The 21,614-nt window shown below is 38.4% G+C and overlaps 1 protein-coding gene across 3 annotated transcripts in view; it reads right to left on the bottom strand.

The window, feature by feature from the left end:
• Window positions 1-21,614, bottom strand: part of LOC139770763 (protein madd-4-like) — a 185,012-nt gene that overhangs the window by 58,628 nt on the left and 104,770 nt on the right. For all 3 annotated transcript variants that reach the window (XM_071702932.1, XM_071702933.1, XM_071702934.1), the window contains exons 3-4: window positions 3,583-3,635; window positions 452-551 (exon numbers count right to left, since the gene is read on the bottom strand). In XM_071702932.1, the coding sequence (XP_071559033.1) occupies window positions 452-551; window positions 3,583-3,635 (153 nt within the window). The remainder of the gene's footprint in view (window positions 1-451; window positions 552-3,582; window positions 3,636-21,614) is intronic.

Raw genomic sequence — 21,614 nt, 5'->3', positions numbered from 1 at the left:
TTTCTGATATATTCTACATCGTTAAAGTACAACAACAAACCGAGAATCTTCTGTCGTGGAAAATTATCGGCTACCTTTGAAAATTGCATGATTTAAGAGCGGAATTAACTTCGTTATTGGCAACATTTGCTGAACCTTCTGCTATGACTACACATTTCGCGTTTAAATATAATATTTTATCACTACTTTCTTCTTTTGTTTGCTCTATTCACCTTAAGATTCTGTTAGTGATGGAACAATTAATTTTTTAAATAACTGCTCACTAAAATTTATTTAAAACTCGTTTCTTATCTTAGCAATTCATGTATCATTATTTTAGAGCAAATTGAGTTATGGCGATAAAATTTATTATACATATAAGAAAAAGATACCATAAAGCTGAGAATTTCCATGTGATACACGAAACACGACGCGATAAGTTCTCGGACAAATTAGACGTGGAAATACTCACCTCCGGATTGCAGATTTTATATCGGGTAGTCCAGATTTTCCCCTTGCACGATCTACGCCTGCATCGACGCTGTTGTCGCGAGATTCCGCCACCGCACGTCCTAAAAGAGCGGAGAAATTTGTCAGTAAATTAAGTATAATGACTTTTTTAAACGTGTTTCGGCCGGATGTCTTTCCTTTAGGCACGCTTATTCAATAAACTTTTCATAATCCAGGCGCGCTGAAATCGTCAAGAGTTTAATTGCATTTCACCACTGCGTGCCGTCGCGACGCAGTTAGTTAATTCAATTTACTACTTCACGCTAATTTCATGAGCGATCTTTATTCGCTGGAAATTGCGTTACCTTAACAAGTATAAGTTGGCCTCGCTCGGAAGTGCAAAATACATTCGCACATTTAAATAGCAGTGTCATTTATGATTTGAAGTGTTTAAGCCAATTATACGATCATATATAAGTCAAAAAACCTTTACTCGAAAAGCATTATATAAATTATTTCTACATTAAATATTTCGACTAAAGTTAACACAATTTTTGTGAGTTACTCGTCGACGCTCGAGAAGATACGTGGATATTTTTCGGAATTTCTTCTTCAGGTTATTTTTCTCGTAAGAGTAATACGGAATTCTCCGAAATAGAATTATAATTCAGAAAAAAAGCAGTTAAGATGTCGGGAAATTTTTAGAAGTGCCAAGACACGAGAAATAAAAGATAAGCTAATGGAGAAGGGTCATTAAATATGGAAAAATGAGCCCAAGCTAACCGAGTAGGGTAGAGCGGGGTCAAAAGTAACAATTTGACTTTAGAACTTGATTGTGGAAGAACTATTACAGTAAAAGAAAAGCTCTTGATACCCTAAGTTAATGTGATCATTTCACTTTATGGAAATCCTCCTATTTAAATCTTGTGATAAACCAAATAAGAATTATTAATCAAAAACATAAACGAGGGAAAATGTTACAATCGCCCCCGACTCCGGGTCGGTTGCAACACTATAGGGGATCGATAGTAATAGTTTTAAATAATCAAAATAAAAAATATTTATTCAATGAAAAATAATATAATTTCTCTTATATTAACAAAAACAAACTAAAATATTCATATTCTCATACAAAAGAAGTAAAATAAAATCTTATTCTATTAAAACATAACTTCTTTATATCAATTATAGAAAACATTAACTTTGTTCATTTAATTATAAACATTTTTTGTTCTTATATTTTTAAATGATAGGAACACAATATCTTTAAGGACTAGTACAAATAAAAATTACTTTGAATCACAGTTGTTACAATCGTCCCGAATATGTTTTTGAACTTTGACTTAAAATTTTTAATAATAAAATGCCAAAAATAAATAAGTAATAATTATTATAATAAGCAAAAATAACGAAACTTAAATATAACCTAAAAGAAAAAGTACTTACTTGCAGTGGATATGTTATATTAAAAGTTTAAGATTGTCGGAAGAAATTACTTTACGGCCTCAAAAACATATTTTATTTATTGCACACGTCCACTCAATACCCAGGCCGCAGGCGTTCTGAGACACGTTATAGCTTGTTCAGCTTCATCCGTTAACCAACAGACGCATTCGCATCTATGCCTATAACTATAGATATTTGAGTTGTTATTTTCGCCCCGCGTTACTTTTTATCCCGCTCTACCCTACCCTTAATATAGCGGTATGCAAATAATATCAATGGATAAATGATTACGTGATGAAGTAGTTTGTATTCTTGTTCTTTCCCCCCTCTCTTTCTTGATTTTTAGCTATATGTATATGAATCTCTTAGTTGTACAATACGTTGAAACGAGCATCGCATTACCTAACTATTTATATAGTATAACCATCGTTATTAAATGGGCTCTGCCGATTGAATTGATCACGACTTGGCTCTAGTTTTGGAGAAGTCGATATCGATTTATCGCATTATTCTACACGGATAGTAATTATCTGCTTTGAACAATAACCGACGCACAAACAATTAGTTAATTGGAATAATAATACGTGGCATACATTACACGTACAGATTAATTCCAATTACGAAGCTTTGTAATTACGTAAATAATGTTGCGGATGGGTTCATTTTTTAAGTGACTATAAATAATACACGCAATACGCAATAAGTCTAATCTCTATTATTCAGTACTATTAATTTTGCAACACTAATTAAATTACGTTAAAGACGATATATTATTACATGGTCATACATACCTCCTACAGGCGGTATTATCATTTACAGTAATAAAAAAAGAATCATCGCGACGTAATCATTAATTACTGCACCAATAATAATAATAATTATTACACATTTTTTATTAATTTGGTGATATCAGAAATTCTAATAGAGAGAAAAGCTCTCTAAGGTACGTGCAGATGGTGTAGAAACATCAATAAGTAGAGCGCTGTAGATCACACAATAAGGGTTTCCCGACCAAGTGCAGTTCGCAAGTTGTAAGTGCCATAAATTGCTACGTCTCCTAGTTTCTGGCCACTTCTGTATAACTGAAAAACGAGCGGGGTGAGTCGGGAACAAACTTTATTGCCGGTGGTGGCCGCCAAAATGAGTTCCGGGACGCTTAACATTCTGGTTGTGTTACCGGTAGGACTCAATATTAGAACCGCACGAAACAGACGATGAGAAATCGCGGGATTGGATCATGCCTTGCATGCGGAGGAGGCGAGGCCACCGTCAAGATCGCCCTTTTGTCGTACGACTACCGGAACAATATGTGTACGCCGGATGTGCCATTCTCCGTGTCGCAGAATTTCTTCTGGAATACGATTTCTTCATCGAGAAGTAAGAACTTCTGTCTCGTATGTGTACATAGACGGGCATATTATTACAAAATACGTTATCGCGGAGGAAATGTCGGACGGAAGTTCTCGAAATGAGAATGATTTTCTTAGTGTCCTCTCGAGCTGAACATGGAATTAAAGCAAATGTCATTCGCGGCACTCCCGTAACTCGTCTTTAGTCGTAAAGAGACGGCGAGAATAATTAAAGAATAATTAAAGAATGTTTTATAACCATAATTAAAAGGAAATGTATCGCGACACACTTTAGACATTTGTAAAATTAAAGCAACATTCATAAATTCATGAATTATTATAATAATTAATGACTTACTTCGTACACGGCGACCACTTCGACCATGGTGACCATTCTCCCCAACCAGCGTTCTGAAATACAAAAGAGTAACGTTACATTCGGATTATTGTATGTTGAAAATGTAAATAGAAGAGAAGGCAAATAAGCTAAATTGAATAACCGATATTAATTGTTAAATCATGAAATCATTTCGCGTACTCATATCCTAAAAGCCTACTTTTAGCTCATCTAAAACGTATATCATGTCTTAGTCGTTAGCGCGCTCATTTTCGCGCGACCTCGATTATCTCGATTATCTTGATGTATATTTAAAACAATTTTTCTTTATAACGACGTATTGCCTACGAGACATTATTCCGCGGGCTTGACTTGTCTCCCAACGCACTGTGCTATTGACCCCCATTACAGCCTCTCTGTCCCCTATTGTCAGACTTTTATTTCGCTCGTAAAAGTGTCATACGAGCCGACTACTAGCAGTAATCGGCGTCTGTAATGGTCTTCTCTCTGCAACGTAAAACGCGCTTCAGACGCCGTGACGCCTATGCGCATCGATCGCCTCATTCTGACCAGTAGGTTCGCGAATAAACGTGATAAAAATTTGACCGGCTAGCAACATCCAGTCGTCGCAATTCCCGGCACGTTTTCACGTCTGAGAAACAGATTTCAAAAATTCACTTTCGCCACGTGGTCCGAAAGCCGAGGGCCATCGTGACGAATTCATGTTCTGGTGTTTTATGATAAGCAATCGACGGTATACGCGTGCATTGATTTCGGTCACACTATCTAAGAAATTACAGAAACGAAATGCGAAAATTTAATGAGAAGAGAGAGAGACCTGATTTTATCAATATATGATATGATGTTACAAATGTATATATTTTACTCGACTTTACCACTTTCAGATAAATTTCTTGTGTCAATATACGTTTTAAAAATATAAGGATACATTCATATAAAAATTTTAGATTATAAATTTTTAGATTACATACTAAAAGAAAATAATATACTTCCATATTTTCAACGTAAATTGAGGCCATAAATAATATATTTAGTGCTTTGGTAAAAGATGAACGGGGGGGAGGAGGGATGCTGTATTAATATGCAAATGTATCTAATTCACATTTCTCATATTTTTTCCGCGTTCGAGACAGTTAACGTCCTCACGTGCGAGATGTCGTGAGCGAGCGAAAAATTTTCAAATTTATAGAAGACTATATCAACCGCGGGTCGTTAACGTATCCCCTCTCAGAACAGCGCGCGATATGAGAGGGAATATTTCTTTCGATCGATCCTACCTCGATCCGCGCTCGTTCCTTACGTAAAAATCTCCGATAATGAGCCGTTGTACCGGCTTTTTAGCGGTTTAGGAAAAAGGATAAAGATGGAGGGAGCAATTAATCGTTTTTATTCTACTTTCCACTTCCCCTCCTCCCTCCCACCTACGTCCTGCCGGCTCTCGTTGCACTATCACATACGGAAAGAACGAGAGAGGCATTTCGATGTGTTACGTTGCCGGCACTTTTCATGAACTGCGCCGTGAAATTTACTTCCACGGTGCTTCTTTCTGTTTCATCCGTTTGCCCTTCTTTCACTATCCCTTTCGTTGCGCTCACGTTCACGTTTTTCAACGGAACGTTGGAAGAATGTAGAGAAAACCAAGGTGATGGATAAGAGCGAGAATAGCGAAAGAGTGAGTACAAGGGTACCTGGTAAGAAAAGAGCAGAATAAGACGATAAGAAGAGAAAGAGAGAGAGAGTGAGAGAGAAAGGAATCTACAGGCAGTAGGCAGAAGGAAACGTGGAATCGTTTTGGTGGAAAAAGACAGAAAGCTTTTAACGTGATTCCGCTCGGTTGTTTTTTATTCGGAATTCCGCACGATGAATAATGTCGGCGAGTCGAACGAGCTACGATCGTCGTAGGAAATTATTGACGCATCGATCTCGCGGGAGCCGGGTTCGGTGTAGCGAGCTGCCGCTCGCACGCTGCACGAGAATCACTTTCAAAATGCAGACCACCATCCGTTATCCCGTTTATCTTCGCTGGCTCGCAGACACGGCAATATTCATCTGCGATCAAATAGTTGCGCTCCTACGATCGAGTTGCCACAAACTAGCAACGATCTCGTAGAAGTTATTACGTCGCTCGTACATTATTTTCCTTTACAAAAGAAGCTACATCGTCAAACGATATCAAAGATTGCCTCAAAATTATAAGCCTGTTAATCGCTTAAAAATAATAAGTCCTAAAAAATAGCTCGATTTTTGTGCAGTCGTGTATATGTAATGAACAATCGCCGGGGAAATAATAAAGGAGACAATAAAAGTAAAGTAATGACAAGATAAATGAAAGATAGAAGAACGAGAGGAGATCGTGGGGTAACCAAATTAAAAATACCGAGCCACAAAAATTTCGTAAAGTTCCGTAAATTTTATGAATACAAGTAATGTCTGGGTGAGTGGAAAAAGGTATCGATACCGGTGTTGTCTCGAAAGGGTGTCTGCAATGCGGTGTTCCGGTCGGCGCCGCTGCAGACCTGGGTGTCATCGCTAGTTACGATATGACACAACGATACATCAATACATATATTTATTCTCCGCCATTCTGGTTTGTCCAACGGTAAATATCGGTAGACATTAGACACTTTGAAAATTTTAGTTCAGTTTTATTTCTGTGCAATACATTTTGTAACTAAAGCGTCTAATTTTACAAGTTTTTAATGAGTACTGCAAGGAAAAGATTATTCTTCTAACAGACGTATTTCAGCGATGCAACTCAATCTTAAGTAACACAACACTAATAATAAACGAGCAGAAGACGGAATGCACTTGATTTAAAATAATCATGGAACGGCAAGCCTTCGGAGAATGTGCTGCAGTCTGATAAATATACTACGGGCTGCAGGATATTTTTGTTGTAAATTAAACTTCCCTTACACTGGAAACTCGCTGGTAGAACTTTTCGAAAGCGAGAAATGAGAATAATAATCAAGAACATAGTATACGTACAAATTGTATTAAACGATGCGTCAATTATTAAATGTCGTCGAGGACGTAATGGGTTCTGTGAGGACTGAATTAGAATGAGAATATAAATGACAGTTTCTGATTCGCATGTTCTCGCATCATCTGGAATTGCGATCTCTCGCAAATTGGCATCGCGAAGGATAGGGGGAGCAGTGATAGCCCGATAGGCGATCTCTCATTCCGCAATGCGGGCTTTCGCCGTGCCCTATATAGGCACGGCACTGGCCCAGTCGCTGTACCACTCTAATTTGGCACTTTTATACTCCCCTGGGAGAGTTGATCGTCGGCAGGATAAATCTCGCCCAGAGACCGGGCTTTTATATACGGTCACGTCCACAAAGGACGTCCTTTCCATAATTCCATCGGTGCCGGTGGTGATTACAGACGCAGCGAAATATGTAAATTGAGCGTGAAAGCGAGCGATAGCCGCGAATGCGAAATGAATGCGACGATGAAAATGTTAATATCCATTGTACGATTCTTAAAATGGAATGCAAAAAATACGAAAATACGACGCAAAAGTAGTAGATAACAGTAAATGAATAAAATAGTAAATTATACGAAGCGAGATCATATCAAGCCAGATCATCAACTAGATCATACCGTAAGTATATATCTTGTAAACTTTATGTAGTGTTATTAGTAATTGTCGTTTTATAATCCGAAAACTGACTCTTCTATATTTTCTCTCTATAATCGCCAAGGTAATAAATCTCAACTGGAATCGTAAATATAGCGCATCTTCAACGCCTTTTCCAGTTACATAAACATATTACGCCCGACTATGTAAACGCATGTGTACGTATGTATATCGGGAGGAAACAGAAAAGCAAAGAAAATCAAACCGACGCGACGAAGGAGAAGAACGAGAGAGAGAGAGAGAGAGAAAGTGAGGGGGGAGGGGAGGGCTGCTACAGAGTAACAGGCTCACTATTCCCAATTCCCATCCAATCCAAAATCAATCTTAGTTCGTACTCTTAGACGAACTGGGAGTGAGATTCTAAAGGGATCGGTGAGAAGAGAGGATAAAGGGGGTGGGCGGAAGGAGGAGGGTGGACCGATCACTTTTAAGCAGCGTTGTGCAAGTCTGCATTATTCAAACTCTATCGTCGAACTAGGCAACCCTGCGAACACCCTCCAAGGAGCACCCTTCTGTCTTTCCCCAACGCCGACCCTTCGTTTCCACGTTTCACCCTCTCTGTCGGTGTTTCATCCATTATCGTCCACGGTGATCCACGGAATCTACCTTCGCGCCCCGATTTTTTTGACCGCAGCAGCTGCTTCAATTTTGATGTCTCACACCTCTAATAACTTATATATTCGCCTATTTATTCTTTATAAACTTCAATTTAGATGTGCCTTTAAATTTTGCCTTTGATATATAGTCGATGTGTTTCTTCTGAAATAGCTCATTCACATATTTTACATTCAAGGAAAAATGGCTCGGGTAAAAACAAAATTAAACATCTTATTAAACATTCTGTTAAAATTTTACAAAATTCCAGAATGATTCAAAAGTAAATCGATATATTGTAACATAAAACAAACTATTCAAGATACATCACGTTATTCAATACAATAAAAGGAAATATGTGCATGTAGAAAATATGTTGAAAAAGTAAAAAAGGTAAAAAAGTATTTTTGTTTAGATATAAACTTTATCGGGAAACATTAAAAATAGTGCTTGTATACTTTTACATATAGTGTGTCCGTATACTTTTATATAAAATATAAGATAAAAGCAGTATTTTATATTAAGATCTAACAGATATTTCTGACAATATTTTCTCCAAAAATAAGTTCCTTTATTAATTTCTCATCATATCCTTGTTGCTAAACAATAAAAATTTAAAATTTTTTTGTGCGCAGACTTCTTCGATTGTTTCTTTAACTCAATTCATTTGCCTTTCTAGTCATTTTCCAATGGCATTTGATTTATGCCGCTGCTGAAGTCAATATCTACCGTCAATACTCGTAGAATCTCCGGTAAAAGGGAACGCTTTTCTCGTTTTCCCTTAAGGACTCAAACGAGATATTCACGGATTTCGGTTTGGCGCATTTGATTTTCTCAAAGTACATACATCATCCCTTCGATGTCGGTCACCTTTCATCGGGCGCCGCCCGCTCGCGCAAACTCGCGCATCTGCAGTTTTCTCGGCGCGCGTTTCTACAGCTCTGCTGACGGAGCCTCTTGATTTTCTCAATTTCGGACGCTACGTAAACACCCCCGGAAACAACCGTAAACAGCCGTAAACTCCCGGCTGTGAGCTGCTCCCACGTTTTCCGCCCCCGTAATCCTCGCCCGTACCTGCGACCTAGTCTCTTAATTTCCCTCGGCCTGAGCGCAACGCAAACAAGACCGCGCGTATAAACTCGCTCATACGCGCGTATGCAAGAGCATCGCATAATGAATGCCTCGGCGCCTTTCGCGCCCATCATTTTACATGAAGTGTTGGAGTGCATCGAGCTCGTTGCGTCTCCCGCGCGATGACGATGTATGACGGTCGCTTGTGACGCTACGCTACGCTAGAGCGAGAGCGCACGTACCCTCATTTGACGCGTCTTTAAGACAGTTTAGCAGGTTAAATTTGACTTATTGTTGGTATAAATTGAGAAATTCCGTACTTTTCGTCCGGAATGTTTAGCAGCAAAGCGTTGTTTCTCGAGAGAATACGTGTGCGCGGATCAATTTTTTATTATAAAACAATATAAATAATTGTATGAATTAATTGCGTGCTGCGTTTTATAATACAAAATTTCCGTACGATGTATATGCATAATTCATTAAAGTATGCACCTCTCATAACTCGTGATTTTTCGATATTACGATTTAATGCAGCTCGTATGCTAAAATAACTGTGATTTGAGAGAAGTATTGACCTGTACTTATTTATTCAATGCGTGGATGCAATAATATAAGCGAAAGGATTTACAAAATGAGATACTGTCAGTGACGTGACAGCGGATTAGATCGCAGATTTACTTATCGCTATATTATGTCGTATGTGCGACAGCCAGCGTCGTTCTCAAGATACGGATACGTTTTCGAGATAAACCGATTCGCGTGCGTACATCATCCGAAAGCTATTTTCAAAGCAAAATGTTTATGGCGGCAAATTATGATATACGGAGCTGCCATCGAATTCCGTCGTTTATACGTTAACGCCGACGGGCCCGCGAGACATCCAAAAGGAAAAGAAAGATGCTATTAAAAGGGCTGCGTAATAGGCTTAAAAAGACTGATGTCTTAAGTGGGATAAGAAGCCGTCGAAATAAATCTCGGGGAATTCTACTTTGGGGGGCTGAGCAAAAGTGCCGTATCTCGAAATGAGATGTTTCGCGGTATCAGCATAATATACTACGGCAGTGCTAATGAATCTCTACTTGCACAATAAACTGCAGCGTGAGATAGTAACTCGTCCCTTCGAAGAATAGCATAGATACTTAAGAGAGATTTATTCATGGCGAGAATCTATCTGCATTTCACAAACGAGAAAACCGACAACTGGGAAGTAACTTCTATAATAATAATGATCAATGTAACTAGTCGGCATTACTTATATAGACAAGTAAAAGGAACAAATGTTTCTTAACGGTATATTTATGTACGATAATATATATATAATACTAAATCTCTTCACAATAATTAATATAAATACAGTTTTAGTCATGCCTATTTATATTTTCTCAAATCGTAAGAGTTAATTATGATTTACTAAATTCTATTAAAATGTCATCTATACCTTTTATTAATATCATAATAATATCAATTATTTTTATTATTTCTATAACAAATAAATTGTGCTATAAGTACTTATCAAGTTACTTCAATATTTAAACTCGTCTTCAATACGTAGAGAAAATTATTAATCGGCGTGTCTCATTCTGCTCTATCGCGCTATATTCTAATTCAATAACGTTATAAATTACACCGTAAAACTCATAGAAAGTTAGAATTTGCATTATTAGCCGATTTAATATTTTCGGCTAACCACGGTACTCGCTGATAATATTGTCGGCTGTCTTCTTTCTCGTGGGCAACAATTGGAGAATGCAGACTGGATGATCGGACTTTTAAGCAGATTCCTCACTTCTCGCCTGCATTATTCAATCGTCTCCCCATCGCCTTCGGCGGTGCTTTCGTTCCCGTCACAGCCCCGAGATTCTATTCTCGCGTGCAGGTGTCAATTTGTTTTCTCTCTCGCGCCTCTCGCCCGTCTTCTCGCCCTGTTCCAGCCTTTCCTTTCCCTCTCGTCCCTCTTTCGCCCCAACCGGATCCCCAAAACGCTTCTCCCGAATGCCGAGGGGGCGAAACATTAGACTCCCAAATTATCGAAAGCAACAACGGGGGACAGTTTCTCTTCGTCGCGCGTCGCGTCGGTCGTCTTCCTCCGTCCGCCTTTGTCACCCTTCGAAATCCAAGCCCGCTACCTGCCAAAACCCCTACCCTCATTGTTAATGGAAGCCCCAGAACCACTTCAACCGAATCTCAGATACGCATCTTAGAGAGGTACCTTCACGGCACGTCACCGAGCATTCCCAATAATCGTCTTCCCTCGTTGTTTTCGGAAAGATTTCGATTGAGAATGGCACTCACTTAATACCACATCGACGATGGATGCGATTATTTTTGTTGGTCCATTTCGAGAAAATAATGTCACTAAGAATGTTTATTGAGTTATCCATATATTGCGTATTAATTTTGCCTTTTTTATTAATATCGCGTCAGTATTATTTGATCTAAAGTCGATCGTATTACGTGTGATTTTGCTAAAAAATTTACCAGAGAATGGTGTTCTCATCCCATCATTTGTACAACATATTTTTCTTATAATATTCATGCATGTCTCTCTCTTTCTCTCAGCTCTCTATATTAGCTAATTTAGACACAGTATATGTATACAGGGTATACAGTATTCTATAATTAATGTCTATCAACATGTGTTGAGTGAGAACACAGTCACAAAGTTTAATGACTTTGGCGACAGCTTGTACATACAGTTCAGTTCGAAATAGTCTAATGCAAACTACAAATATTCGTAAAACCGATAATATGAGAATATATCAGTGACGCATCAAAAGCGTTTTATTCATTCTATTTACAGATGTACCACCGCATGAATGCTTTCGCGAACCGCCGTACATCTAAAACAGAAGTGAGAATTCTCTCCTAAACATTAACGTCTCAACAGATTTACTATCTTAGCGTTCTGAAATTTATGGTCGGGCCGTAATTACATTAAATTAAACGCAAGTTGGCGACATAAAAAAAGGTCAAGCCGATAACTCACGGAATTCACCGAATTCGGGATCTCGAGATCAAGATTCTTATCTTGCGACGAAATAAAAGGTACTCGACAATTACCCGCGCAAGCAATTAATTAATCCGGACGGATAAAGGGAGTGTCGCTGTTATCTGTGAAACCCATTACTCGCAATTACAAGCATGATATGGGCGCCGCGCGCCGCGATGATGATTCTCGATGCAGACGAAATCATCGGTCGTCTTCGACAACCGATGAAATCAGCATGTAACGATTATCGTGAGTCTAGCGTTTCGCGTTTCGTCCTTCACGAAATTATCTTTCGCCGGTGCGCCGTGCGTAAAATACAAATTTTTATTCGCCGTAATAGAGCGTTACGGAACGCGAATGGCTCGTTCGAGTGTACGTTAAATACAGAATGATTCCCCGGGCGAATCGCTTTATGGGACGATAAAACCGAGAGGGAGATCGTTGGCGCTCGCGAGTCGGGGTTTCTAATATCCTCCGATAACGGGGAGATGGAATTATTCTATATATTTATGATTATTCGCGGCCTCCCGCGTTTTTGTTCTACCTGTGTGATTTCGGTTCGGGTTTCATTAACTTTGTCATCCGATAATCTCCCGAGATCAAAGAATTAACAATGTTACGGGGGAGAGAAGTCATAAAAGTCAACGCAGTCGGAAAAATAACTTCGTCCGAAATTGAATTCAAGTAGAAAAGCATTCGCCTTGTCGGCTGAGACACACTGTGATATTCCAGAATTTTAATTTAATCGCTTTTTTTTCTTCAACTTTTTACGGCCATTATAATTCCCGAGCGTAAAGTTCGTCCATTACATTCACATTATACTTACGAGGCTCGTACACGTCACTAATTAGATCAGTAATGTCGATGTGATCATTTAATTATAATTCGTGTTTGCATAATCGATAACTATTTAATTGTGCAACGTGGTTAGATATATGCTTTTGGTCTGGTCTATACGTAGGCTCTTTTGTTTCAGCCGATATTTCTATTTCATTTTCGTATAAACTTTCGGAAATAAAAAATTGAAATATAAATATACGAATCAACGAGAGCGCAATGCGAAAAAAGTTAACGTTCCACTTTTAACGTAATATTAATAATCGATATCGGCGCAAGTACGTACGAAGTGATTATTAATAGTAAACTGATTTGAAATTTCGAAAAATTGTAGCCGCAATTCCCTAAAACCTACTAAAGCATATATGTTTTCGTATGCACGCTATTTCATATTTATCTATGCTGTGTGCGATGGGAAACTGGGTATTGCACCTCGGAATTAATAGTACTTCAATGGCTGAGACTGTGATGCGATACCAAAGCTCTGCACGAAATGCAATCACCGTTTCGATACATTTTCGCGTCATTACCGCGGCTGTTAAAATGGCTAAGCGAGTTTCGCGGCGTGCCCATGATAAATATCAAAACGTCTACCACGTTAGGTAAAAGCGCAGGTTTAATTTCCCGGAAATTCATTAGCGCGGCCCAAACGAAACATAATGAACTTTTCTATTCCTGCGTGTCCTAGATTCGTCCAGGCATGGAGAGCTCGCTCGTAATATCGACAAAAAGAAAAGTACGCGTTATAAGCAGGAATAATATTAAATATTTATTCTCAAGTAGAATCTAAGGTAAAATCGTTGATATCTATCTTACAAGTTTGAGAAATCGAATCAATTAAGTACTATAGTACCTCGTTATATTTACGCAGGCTAATACTATATGCGGATCAATATTAACTTCAAATTTTCAAACTAAGCATTTATGTACAATTTCATAAAGTTTACATATTATATATTCATATTATATATATAACTTGCATTTTTAATAAATTAAATATAATTTCATTGCGAGTCGATCCTACTATTATTTTTGAAAGTATTTTACATCCTTTCGACATGTTGTTCATAAATTTGATCTCTTTCTAATTACAACCTTGTATCCAATTTAATACGTGAATGGCTAAATATTATTTTCGCGTGCTGTCGTAATTTTCGCATCAAGTGAAACGACGTTTGCTTGAAACGGCGGAGCGGAAGAGAAAGAAAAATGGCAAAATGGCTAATTTAACTTGTCCATACCCGCGGATTCGCGTTCACGGATGTGAGAAAAAAAAAACGGATTCCACTTCGAGTTAATTTGTGAACGAAGCTTCGCGAATCGATATCGCGGGGTTATGAAATCCGCGGTGGCGGCGACCGACGGTCGGGGCCGGAAATCATGTCCGAAGCCATCGCCGACGGCAGCACGGAGGTTATTACACGTCAGTCACACCTCCCTCAAAATTGCAAAAGTTTTATAAGACACAACGATCCTCGCGCGATTACGTCCCGCGCGACTTATGGCCGAGGCTTTGTTATTGCGCAAGTCGACCTGCGAGCGGCTATATTGCACCGTGCGAAACAAAGTACTCCGATTTCTAACCCGTTACGAACAACCCGGGGGAATGCCGGCTCGTGATTATCCAGTTGACTAAGAAATTGCAGGATAATTAGAAACAACGGAAATTGAATTTTTCGTAAGGTTGTTTTGATAAATAATTGCTTAAGGAGTTATGCAAAAAAGTATAGATTGCTATTTCTCATAAGTAAGCATTATTCTTGTAAAAGTGTTTGAAGTCACGTGTGATTTACATGCTACATGCTACAATTAGTGATGGTTCTTTCAGCCACAAAAATATTTCATAACATATCTAATATTCATAATTATATAATAATTTTACGTTCATTGTATTTAAAAAATTGCTGAGTTCATGTAGCATAAGATGAGTTATTAAACAACATTTGCAATAAGTTAATAACTGCAAATTAACCGGGTGCATAATATATTCTATTGTAACGGAAGAGAATTGTAATTTTATTGGAAAAGCTCGGAAAGAGTTGCCTTAGAGGTTTGTCCCTATATCAAAATGTACATTCAGTATATTTTTCGTAAAAACAGTTTTTACGCTACGCCATTTCCTGTTAAAGGTAAAAAAAACCTTTTATTATATAATTTAATAGTAGAAGCTGCATGAAATCTCTCTCTCATCTCTTCTCTCCACTCTCCCTCTCTCTCTCTCTCTCTTTCAGAATTTCAACGAATAATTCTATTAAACAAGTCTCGACCATTTTGCGTTAACTTTAATCAAATATGTGCGTAAACGGAACGGAACTCGTTGTCGAGTATTAAAGCAGCTTGGCAATAAACAATGTAATCCACATTAAAACATCTGCATGAATATTACAACGGTTGTAAATGCGGGGATGTATGTACCCCCGTCTATGTAGAGACAAAATCCTCTGTAAAGCAACAACGCTTTTGTTTGTCTAGTATCGCAATCAATTCTGCGTGAGAACAGATAATGGTATCGGTCTTCGATTAACGGATATTGACTAGATTGCAAAGCGGGAAATATTTATTCAGACCTTAGACAGAACTCGCTCACCGGTAAATACAAGGAAAACGGATATCGGCAGTGTGGATTCGGCGCTGCGAGTGGCGTTAAATTAACAAATGCGCATCCAATTGATACGAGTATCTGGAGCGGAATTTCAATTATTCCGTTCACGGCGTGACCACCGTATGATTCACGAAATTATTAGATTGCGGATGTAGCTCGCAATAACCGCCGCCGCGGCGTCGAAATATCATTAACCGATTGGGTGTCATAGGTGAAAATTTTCAGACTAATCATGGGATATCGTTGTTAGCCTTTCCATCCGTTTAGGCATTGTTTAGGCACAATATGGCTTACGTAATCTTTTATGAATCTTAGATATCTGGACAAAAAGAGCTCAAAAGAGAAAAACACTATATCAAAATGCAAAAATGTTTTGTCAAATGTATAAAATGTGACATTAAAAATAAACTAAAAATAAAACTCTAACATTTTCATGTATAAATGTCATCAACGACCATTTTAGCGAAATAAACTTGTACAATTATTTTTATTTGTACTATTTTCCCAACTTTTTTTTCTTCGTGAATTTAGGTTGAAATGATTTTTAAACGTTTCGGTAGCTGATGTCATGGTGTTATCAAATTCTATTCCCATTTCTATCCGTTGAGTTAAAAAACTAATAAACCAGTAAGAACATTTTGGTTATAAAAAATAATTTAATTTAATTGACTAGGATCTAACTCGAGATGGAACGCAAAACGGTCGTGCATTCGCGCAGTTGCAATTGGAACGACGGTACAACGGCTTTACAGGGCGATGACGGATAAAGCGGTAACCGGGCGAAAGTTCGCGCCGCGAGTTCGTCGGATGAGAATTATTCAAGGATTTTCCGGATAATGCAATAACGCGGACTGCACGCCACCTTGAGAAATTAGCGGCATGAATTATGAATGAGGCCAAGTTCTCGCCTGTTTATCTTCTTTAATGTCTCTTGGCGTTTCGTAGATACGTAATATGCTGAGCGATCTTGTCACGTATCTTGCGACAGAAACGCCGCTTTAATGTTATTCAAAGGTCATGATTCGATTGTTAAGTTTCAGTATAGACATTTTTATCTTTATGCGTGTCTTCTATCGCCTTTAACAGTGAGAAAAAAATATTATCTAAAACATGAGAGCTTTTAAATTGGATATAAATTTATGAGAAATTTATAACAGACAAAACGAAAACAAATTGAAGATTTGATCTCTAATTAATTTTTAACAATCACTACAATAATTGTCTATGTTAAAATGGATACAAAACAGTTTATATCTTCAGATCAGTATTTTCATCCAGTTAATGCACAAAACTTCAAGAAACTTGCTTTCTGCGATATTACAAACTCGTATATTCCTACATGAATATTTCATATTTCATCGAGCAGCATTTTGTGGATGTATGCTGGGAAATCGTGCCTTAAGTACACGATCTGCTCGAAATGTCATTAGTATCAGTTACGGTGATTGTAAGCCATACCTTCTCAAGTTCGCCTCTGCAAACGTGCGTCGTTAAGTACGACGGTTTCGGGGACAGTCCGTGTTAAGTCGCACCGTAACGTGTGTAACCATGATAAAATACCTTCGAAACCGAACACCCGTTAAATGCAATTAGGCTGTTAAAGCGTAGTAAAGTCGCGAGTGCCCCGTCGACAGTTTTCTACCCTGTTCATACTTTGCGAGTACCACTAGAAGGGTATATGAGCGGCGACGTTCTGTGCGATAGCACGAAGAAAGAGATTTGGATGCTCATTGTAACGGCACGCACGGCCAAGCATTAAAAGCGATCGCTTCGCGTTACGAAGCCCTTGTTGGTTTTTTGTCGTCAAGCAATATACGTTTTGTGTCATAATGTATTTTACGTAAATAGTTTTATATCTACATTTACTCAGTTCTTTTGTTCACAAAGAAACGTATACAAAAATATTTGTTACAAAAATTTCAATATTATTTTAAGTTAAAAATTAATTGTATCACTTTTGGTACGTTAAAAAAATGTTATGTTATTCCCCCTTCTCTCATATAGCAATGTATTATCAGTATAAATAAATGACAAAATTATTATGACAGTATTACGAAGACTTTATAACATGGGATTATTACGAAGACTTTTATGACATGACATGGGACTATTACGAAGACTTTATGGAATATCAGGATAATTAAATTGCGTAAAACGTTAGCCAGAAAAATTGCTAATAATCTACGTTTAAATTTGCACGAGACAAATTAATTAATTTGATAGCAACAAGTTATTCATATCTCTTCAAAAGTGGATCACAAATATAAGAGAATAACTGGGGGCAATTCACAATATAGTGCTATAAAAAATAAAAATAATTTATTAGCAGTCAATTACATGTAGATACGCTGTTTTGTGATAATCGAGCAAACCGTATTAATTATTAATATGTTTGAGAAAATTTAATCAGCGGGGAGTGATGTAATTATCGTTTCAGTGATTCATGATGCACTTTCAAATGATCTTCTTATGGTAGAAAGTAATTATTATAGATCAAGATTATTATATATAAATTTATATTTACGTATAATATATTTTTACGTAAATATCTTGACAATGTATATAACGTTTTACAATAACAATCGTAAATAACGTGCATGCATGCCCCATGTTCGGGATGTCTGCTCTCCATTCGAAAACTAGATATAATAGAGATATACAAATTTTTATTTTAAATTAAAGTGGGTTTTTTCAACCAATTACTCGTACAAAATTGTCTACCTTGGAAAATGGCTACAAAATTTATCAATTGCAATCTATTTTCAATTTGCCATTTTTAATCACCCGCGAAAATAAAGCTGTGTAGAAATATACGCTTTTCGATTAATGTTTTATTTAAAACGTATTCTATGAAAGATTTCTCGATTCAAATCGCACCTGCGCCCTCGGGACTGTTGCATTTCAAGCCGCGCGTAAAGAAGAATTCATAAAGTCCGTAGGTCAACGCTCGTATGTGCGGGCAGGCACGTTCCGTGGGTTATCCCGCTGCATTTTCTTATAAAAGCTCGACTATACTCCTTAGAAGATAAAGGGTTGGCACGGGTTTCGGGTACAGACTGAATGGTTGTCTACCGCGCACAATGAACTTCGTGCGCCTTGAGAGACGAGAAAATACTTCTTGGAAAGTCGCTGTTTGCTACGGGCTCCAATGCGAGTTCTCTTTTTTTTTTCTACATTCATCTAAATTAATCAGCAAATGGTCGACGAAACCTCTGGAATTTTTTTTAAATTTATAATGTGGGATCAATTCCACGCTCGTCAATTTCAACAACGTCGGAATCGTGCGTGAATATAATTTAAATAACGATGGCCTAAATAAATTAACCAATCGGTCGCATGAACGTCTTTAATCGATGCCATCACCATCCCCGCGCGAGGTAATTCAGTTTACAGGCACTCGCAATTTCGAAGCTGCGTAAGCTGCGTTTCGCGAGAATTGCATTAGGAGAAGGAGGGGATCTTCTACGTTACTACCAAATTTTCCGTATTCGGCAAAACTTCGTGGGACACGCATTTCATCGGGTATTCGCGAGGTATTCGCGGAGGAACTCCTGAAAATATACGTCGAAAACAAACGATATTTCGATACTGCCGCGACATCCTAATTCGCTTTTCAAATCCGCCTTATATCGCCGCGGCGGCGTATTCGCAAAGTTAGTTTTATGTTCGCTGCCGCAATGCAATCACCGAGAAACAGTGAAATATCCCGTGGAAGTACACACGATATATGCATCGTGTACAACTTCCTGTACGGAATATGACCTTATTTTCCTTATCCGCTGCAACTTCGGTTATCGTGAATATCTCACAAAAGTATAGAGTTATCGTTATCAGCTGAATATTTGATATTAATTGAATGAACTTGTACGCGAAAGCGCGTACAAGGTAAAGTTGTATTTTGCTTCTGGATTACTGGAAATATTTGGCAACAAAAAATATGGTAATTTGCTCGAATAATAGCTTTCAAGTAAACAATAGCTCTTTCTCTCAATGTCTTATTGTAAGATCTTGTAAAGAATAGACTCCAATTAAGAACTAAAAAATTATATTATCTCTTCAAGACTTCTTAAGCTTAATTCGTCCAATAACGGAAATAAGTATTTGCGTACGAATTTTACAATGGCGCGAAAAAACCTTTTGTTCGACATGATTACATAATCACGATGTGTTCATTACCATCACTTATTACGTTGTAGTACTTTCGTCGAAATGGCACCTTTATAAGAGCCGATCCATAATCATTTATCTTAAGCTACTCAATTTCGCAACGTGCAACGCACTTTGCTAGGAGAAAGCGATTCTCCTGTAGATCCCTTTTCATTCAAACCAGCCATTAGTTTGTCCGATCATCCCTCAATCTCCGTAACCGTAAGACGCGGTTTGAGCCTGCGAGAGGAAAAAAAAAAATCTATCGGAATGAAGATAAAAATGAGATAGGACAGAATCGACATCGTCGTACGTGCGCGATCAGTGGCTCTCAGCTTATTTAGAGCGCTTCGGCAAGTGTGCGCGAAACTATTCGGGAAGTCGCGATAACGAGGAGCCTCTGGTAGTTTTGCAAGTTTTACACGCGACAGGCGGCTTCCGGTTGTCGAGAATAGAATGACATACGGAAGGAAAGCGACGGTTTTCACGTGGGAAGCCTGTCTCAGGTATTCCGGCGTCGCGGCGCCAGCGCGATCGTGCCGTAAAACTGATCACATATTTTTCTGTCGAGCACGCGACTGTATTTTACGAACTTGTGCGGCACAGTCTCCTTCCAAGGTGTGAATTATGGGCTGCGCGAAATTTGTCGGTTTAATCGTTCAGTCGAGTAGTCGCTTCCTGCGCGCCGCTAAAATGCCAGAAGCACGTGGAAGTAAGAGACTGTTTTACGGAAGCGCACTAATGAAGATTCCTTTTCGGTAAATTGATATCTTTCGTCGCAACGACGGAAATATTTCGGAACTTTAGTCTCGCAACTTAAAATCGAGATCGATTAACTGATATTGAAAAATGTTATATCCCTTAAATATTTTTTATACAATTCGGATAAAGTTTTCAAGAGTACGCTTTTTCCCCTTTCTATCATTCATATATATGGTAAAAGAAATTCGATATTGATGCATTAATTATACTACGGGTTTCTATAATGGCTTCTCGCGCGGCGATGTGGAACTTTGATTCCGTATCAAAAAGTTTCCCGAAAGTCCTAATATCTTGCGATATCACCAGTGATCGCGAAAGAGAATTTTTTACCCGTAACAACCGTTGGTGATAAAGTTACTCGAACGTAACCATTCGAGTCTTCTCGCGCAGGAAAGCCTCGAAGAATCATTACAAACGTAGCGCGTAACAGCTCGTTCGAAAATCGCTTCGAACTTTAAAGTAACGGTTCGTACGTAAAGTTCGAGAACGTTGTGAGTTCTACAACGGTGTGTAATGCGTAACGTAGAGATGAAAGATATTTCTCTTTTACCTCGAGGCCCGCGCGACGAGATTCAGCGAGATACTTTCCTGTTTCGCGTTATCCTTCCCGGCTTTCCGGGAAGATTGCGATTACTCCGCAAGACAGCGGAATTTACGAAGTGCGTTAGGCAATTTACATGTACTTTGCAGTTCCGCCAGACTCGCGCCCGCGCCGGCTACAGCCGTATACAGCGCGCGTATAATCGCGTGTAGAAGTGATTTAATGTCGGAAAACGGCGCGAGTGCATCCATGCAAGCACGGCTCTAACGTCGCCTAAGCGTATCCACCGAATGGGTTGGATTTCTAGCGGGGAAGGAGCTCGATGCTACGCGCCACGCTATTCTTACCGTACGTTACTGCGGTCGAGAAGTGCGCCAATAATGTTTTCTCTTCCACTCTCTCGGGCTACTTAAGAAAGGTAAAATCTTATTTCTTCCGCTGGGAAAAAGAGCGAGGTCGCGACAGCGCCAGGAGTTTCGACCAGAATTCGCCCGGCGTACACCGAGTACGTTTACATTTGAAGTTAATACGTATATAGCATGCGGCTGCAAAAGCCCCATCGTTTCTCTCTAATCAATATTTTAAATTAAATTTTGTATTAAATTTTAGATTTTACGTATAAGAGAACTCAATTACACGATAAATAATTGCTTCTACAGATATATTTACGGAAGCGTATAGATTTCTTTCTCTCTTTCTTGTCGATAATTGACAGTTTGATATTTTCCATTTGTTCGAAATTTACGACAAGCATTTTATTAGAGTCGAGACAGTCAGCTAATATATGGTCAGCTAATATTATTCCGATATCCCACGGTTTTGCTATCATGGCAGCGATAAAGAT

This window comes from Temnothorax nylanderi, unplaced genomic scaffold, assembly GCF_030848795.1.
Source record: "Temnothorax nylanderi isolate EJ_2023f unplaced genomic scaffold, tnyl_v1.0 TNYL_tig0032_pilon, whole genome shotgun sequence".
NCBI lineage: Eukaryota > Metazoa > Arthropoda > Insecta > Hymenoptera > Formicidae > Temnothorax > Temnothorax nylanderi.
The sequence above is the reverse complement of the archived record's forward strand: the minus strand, read 5'-3'. Positions and strand labels throughout refer to the sequence as shown.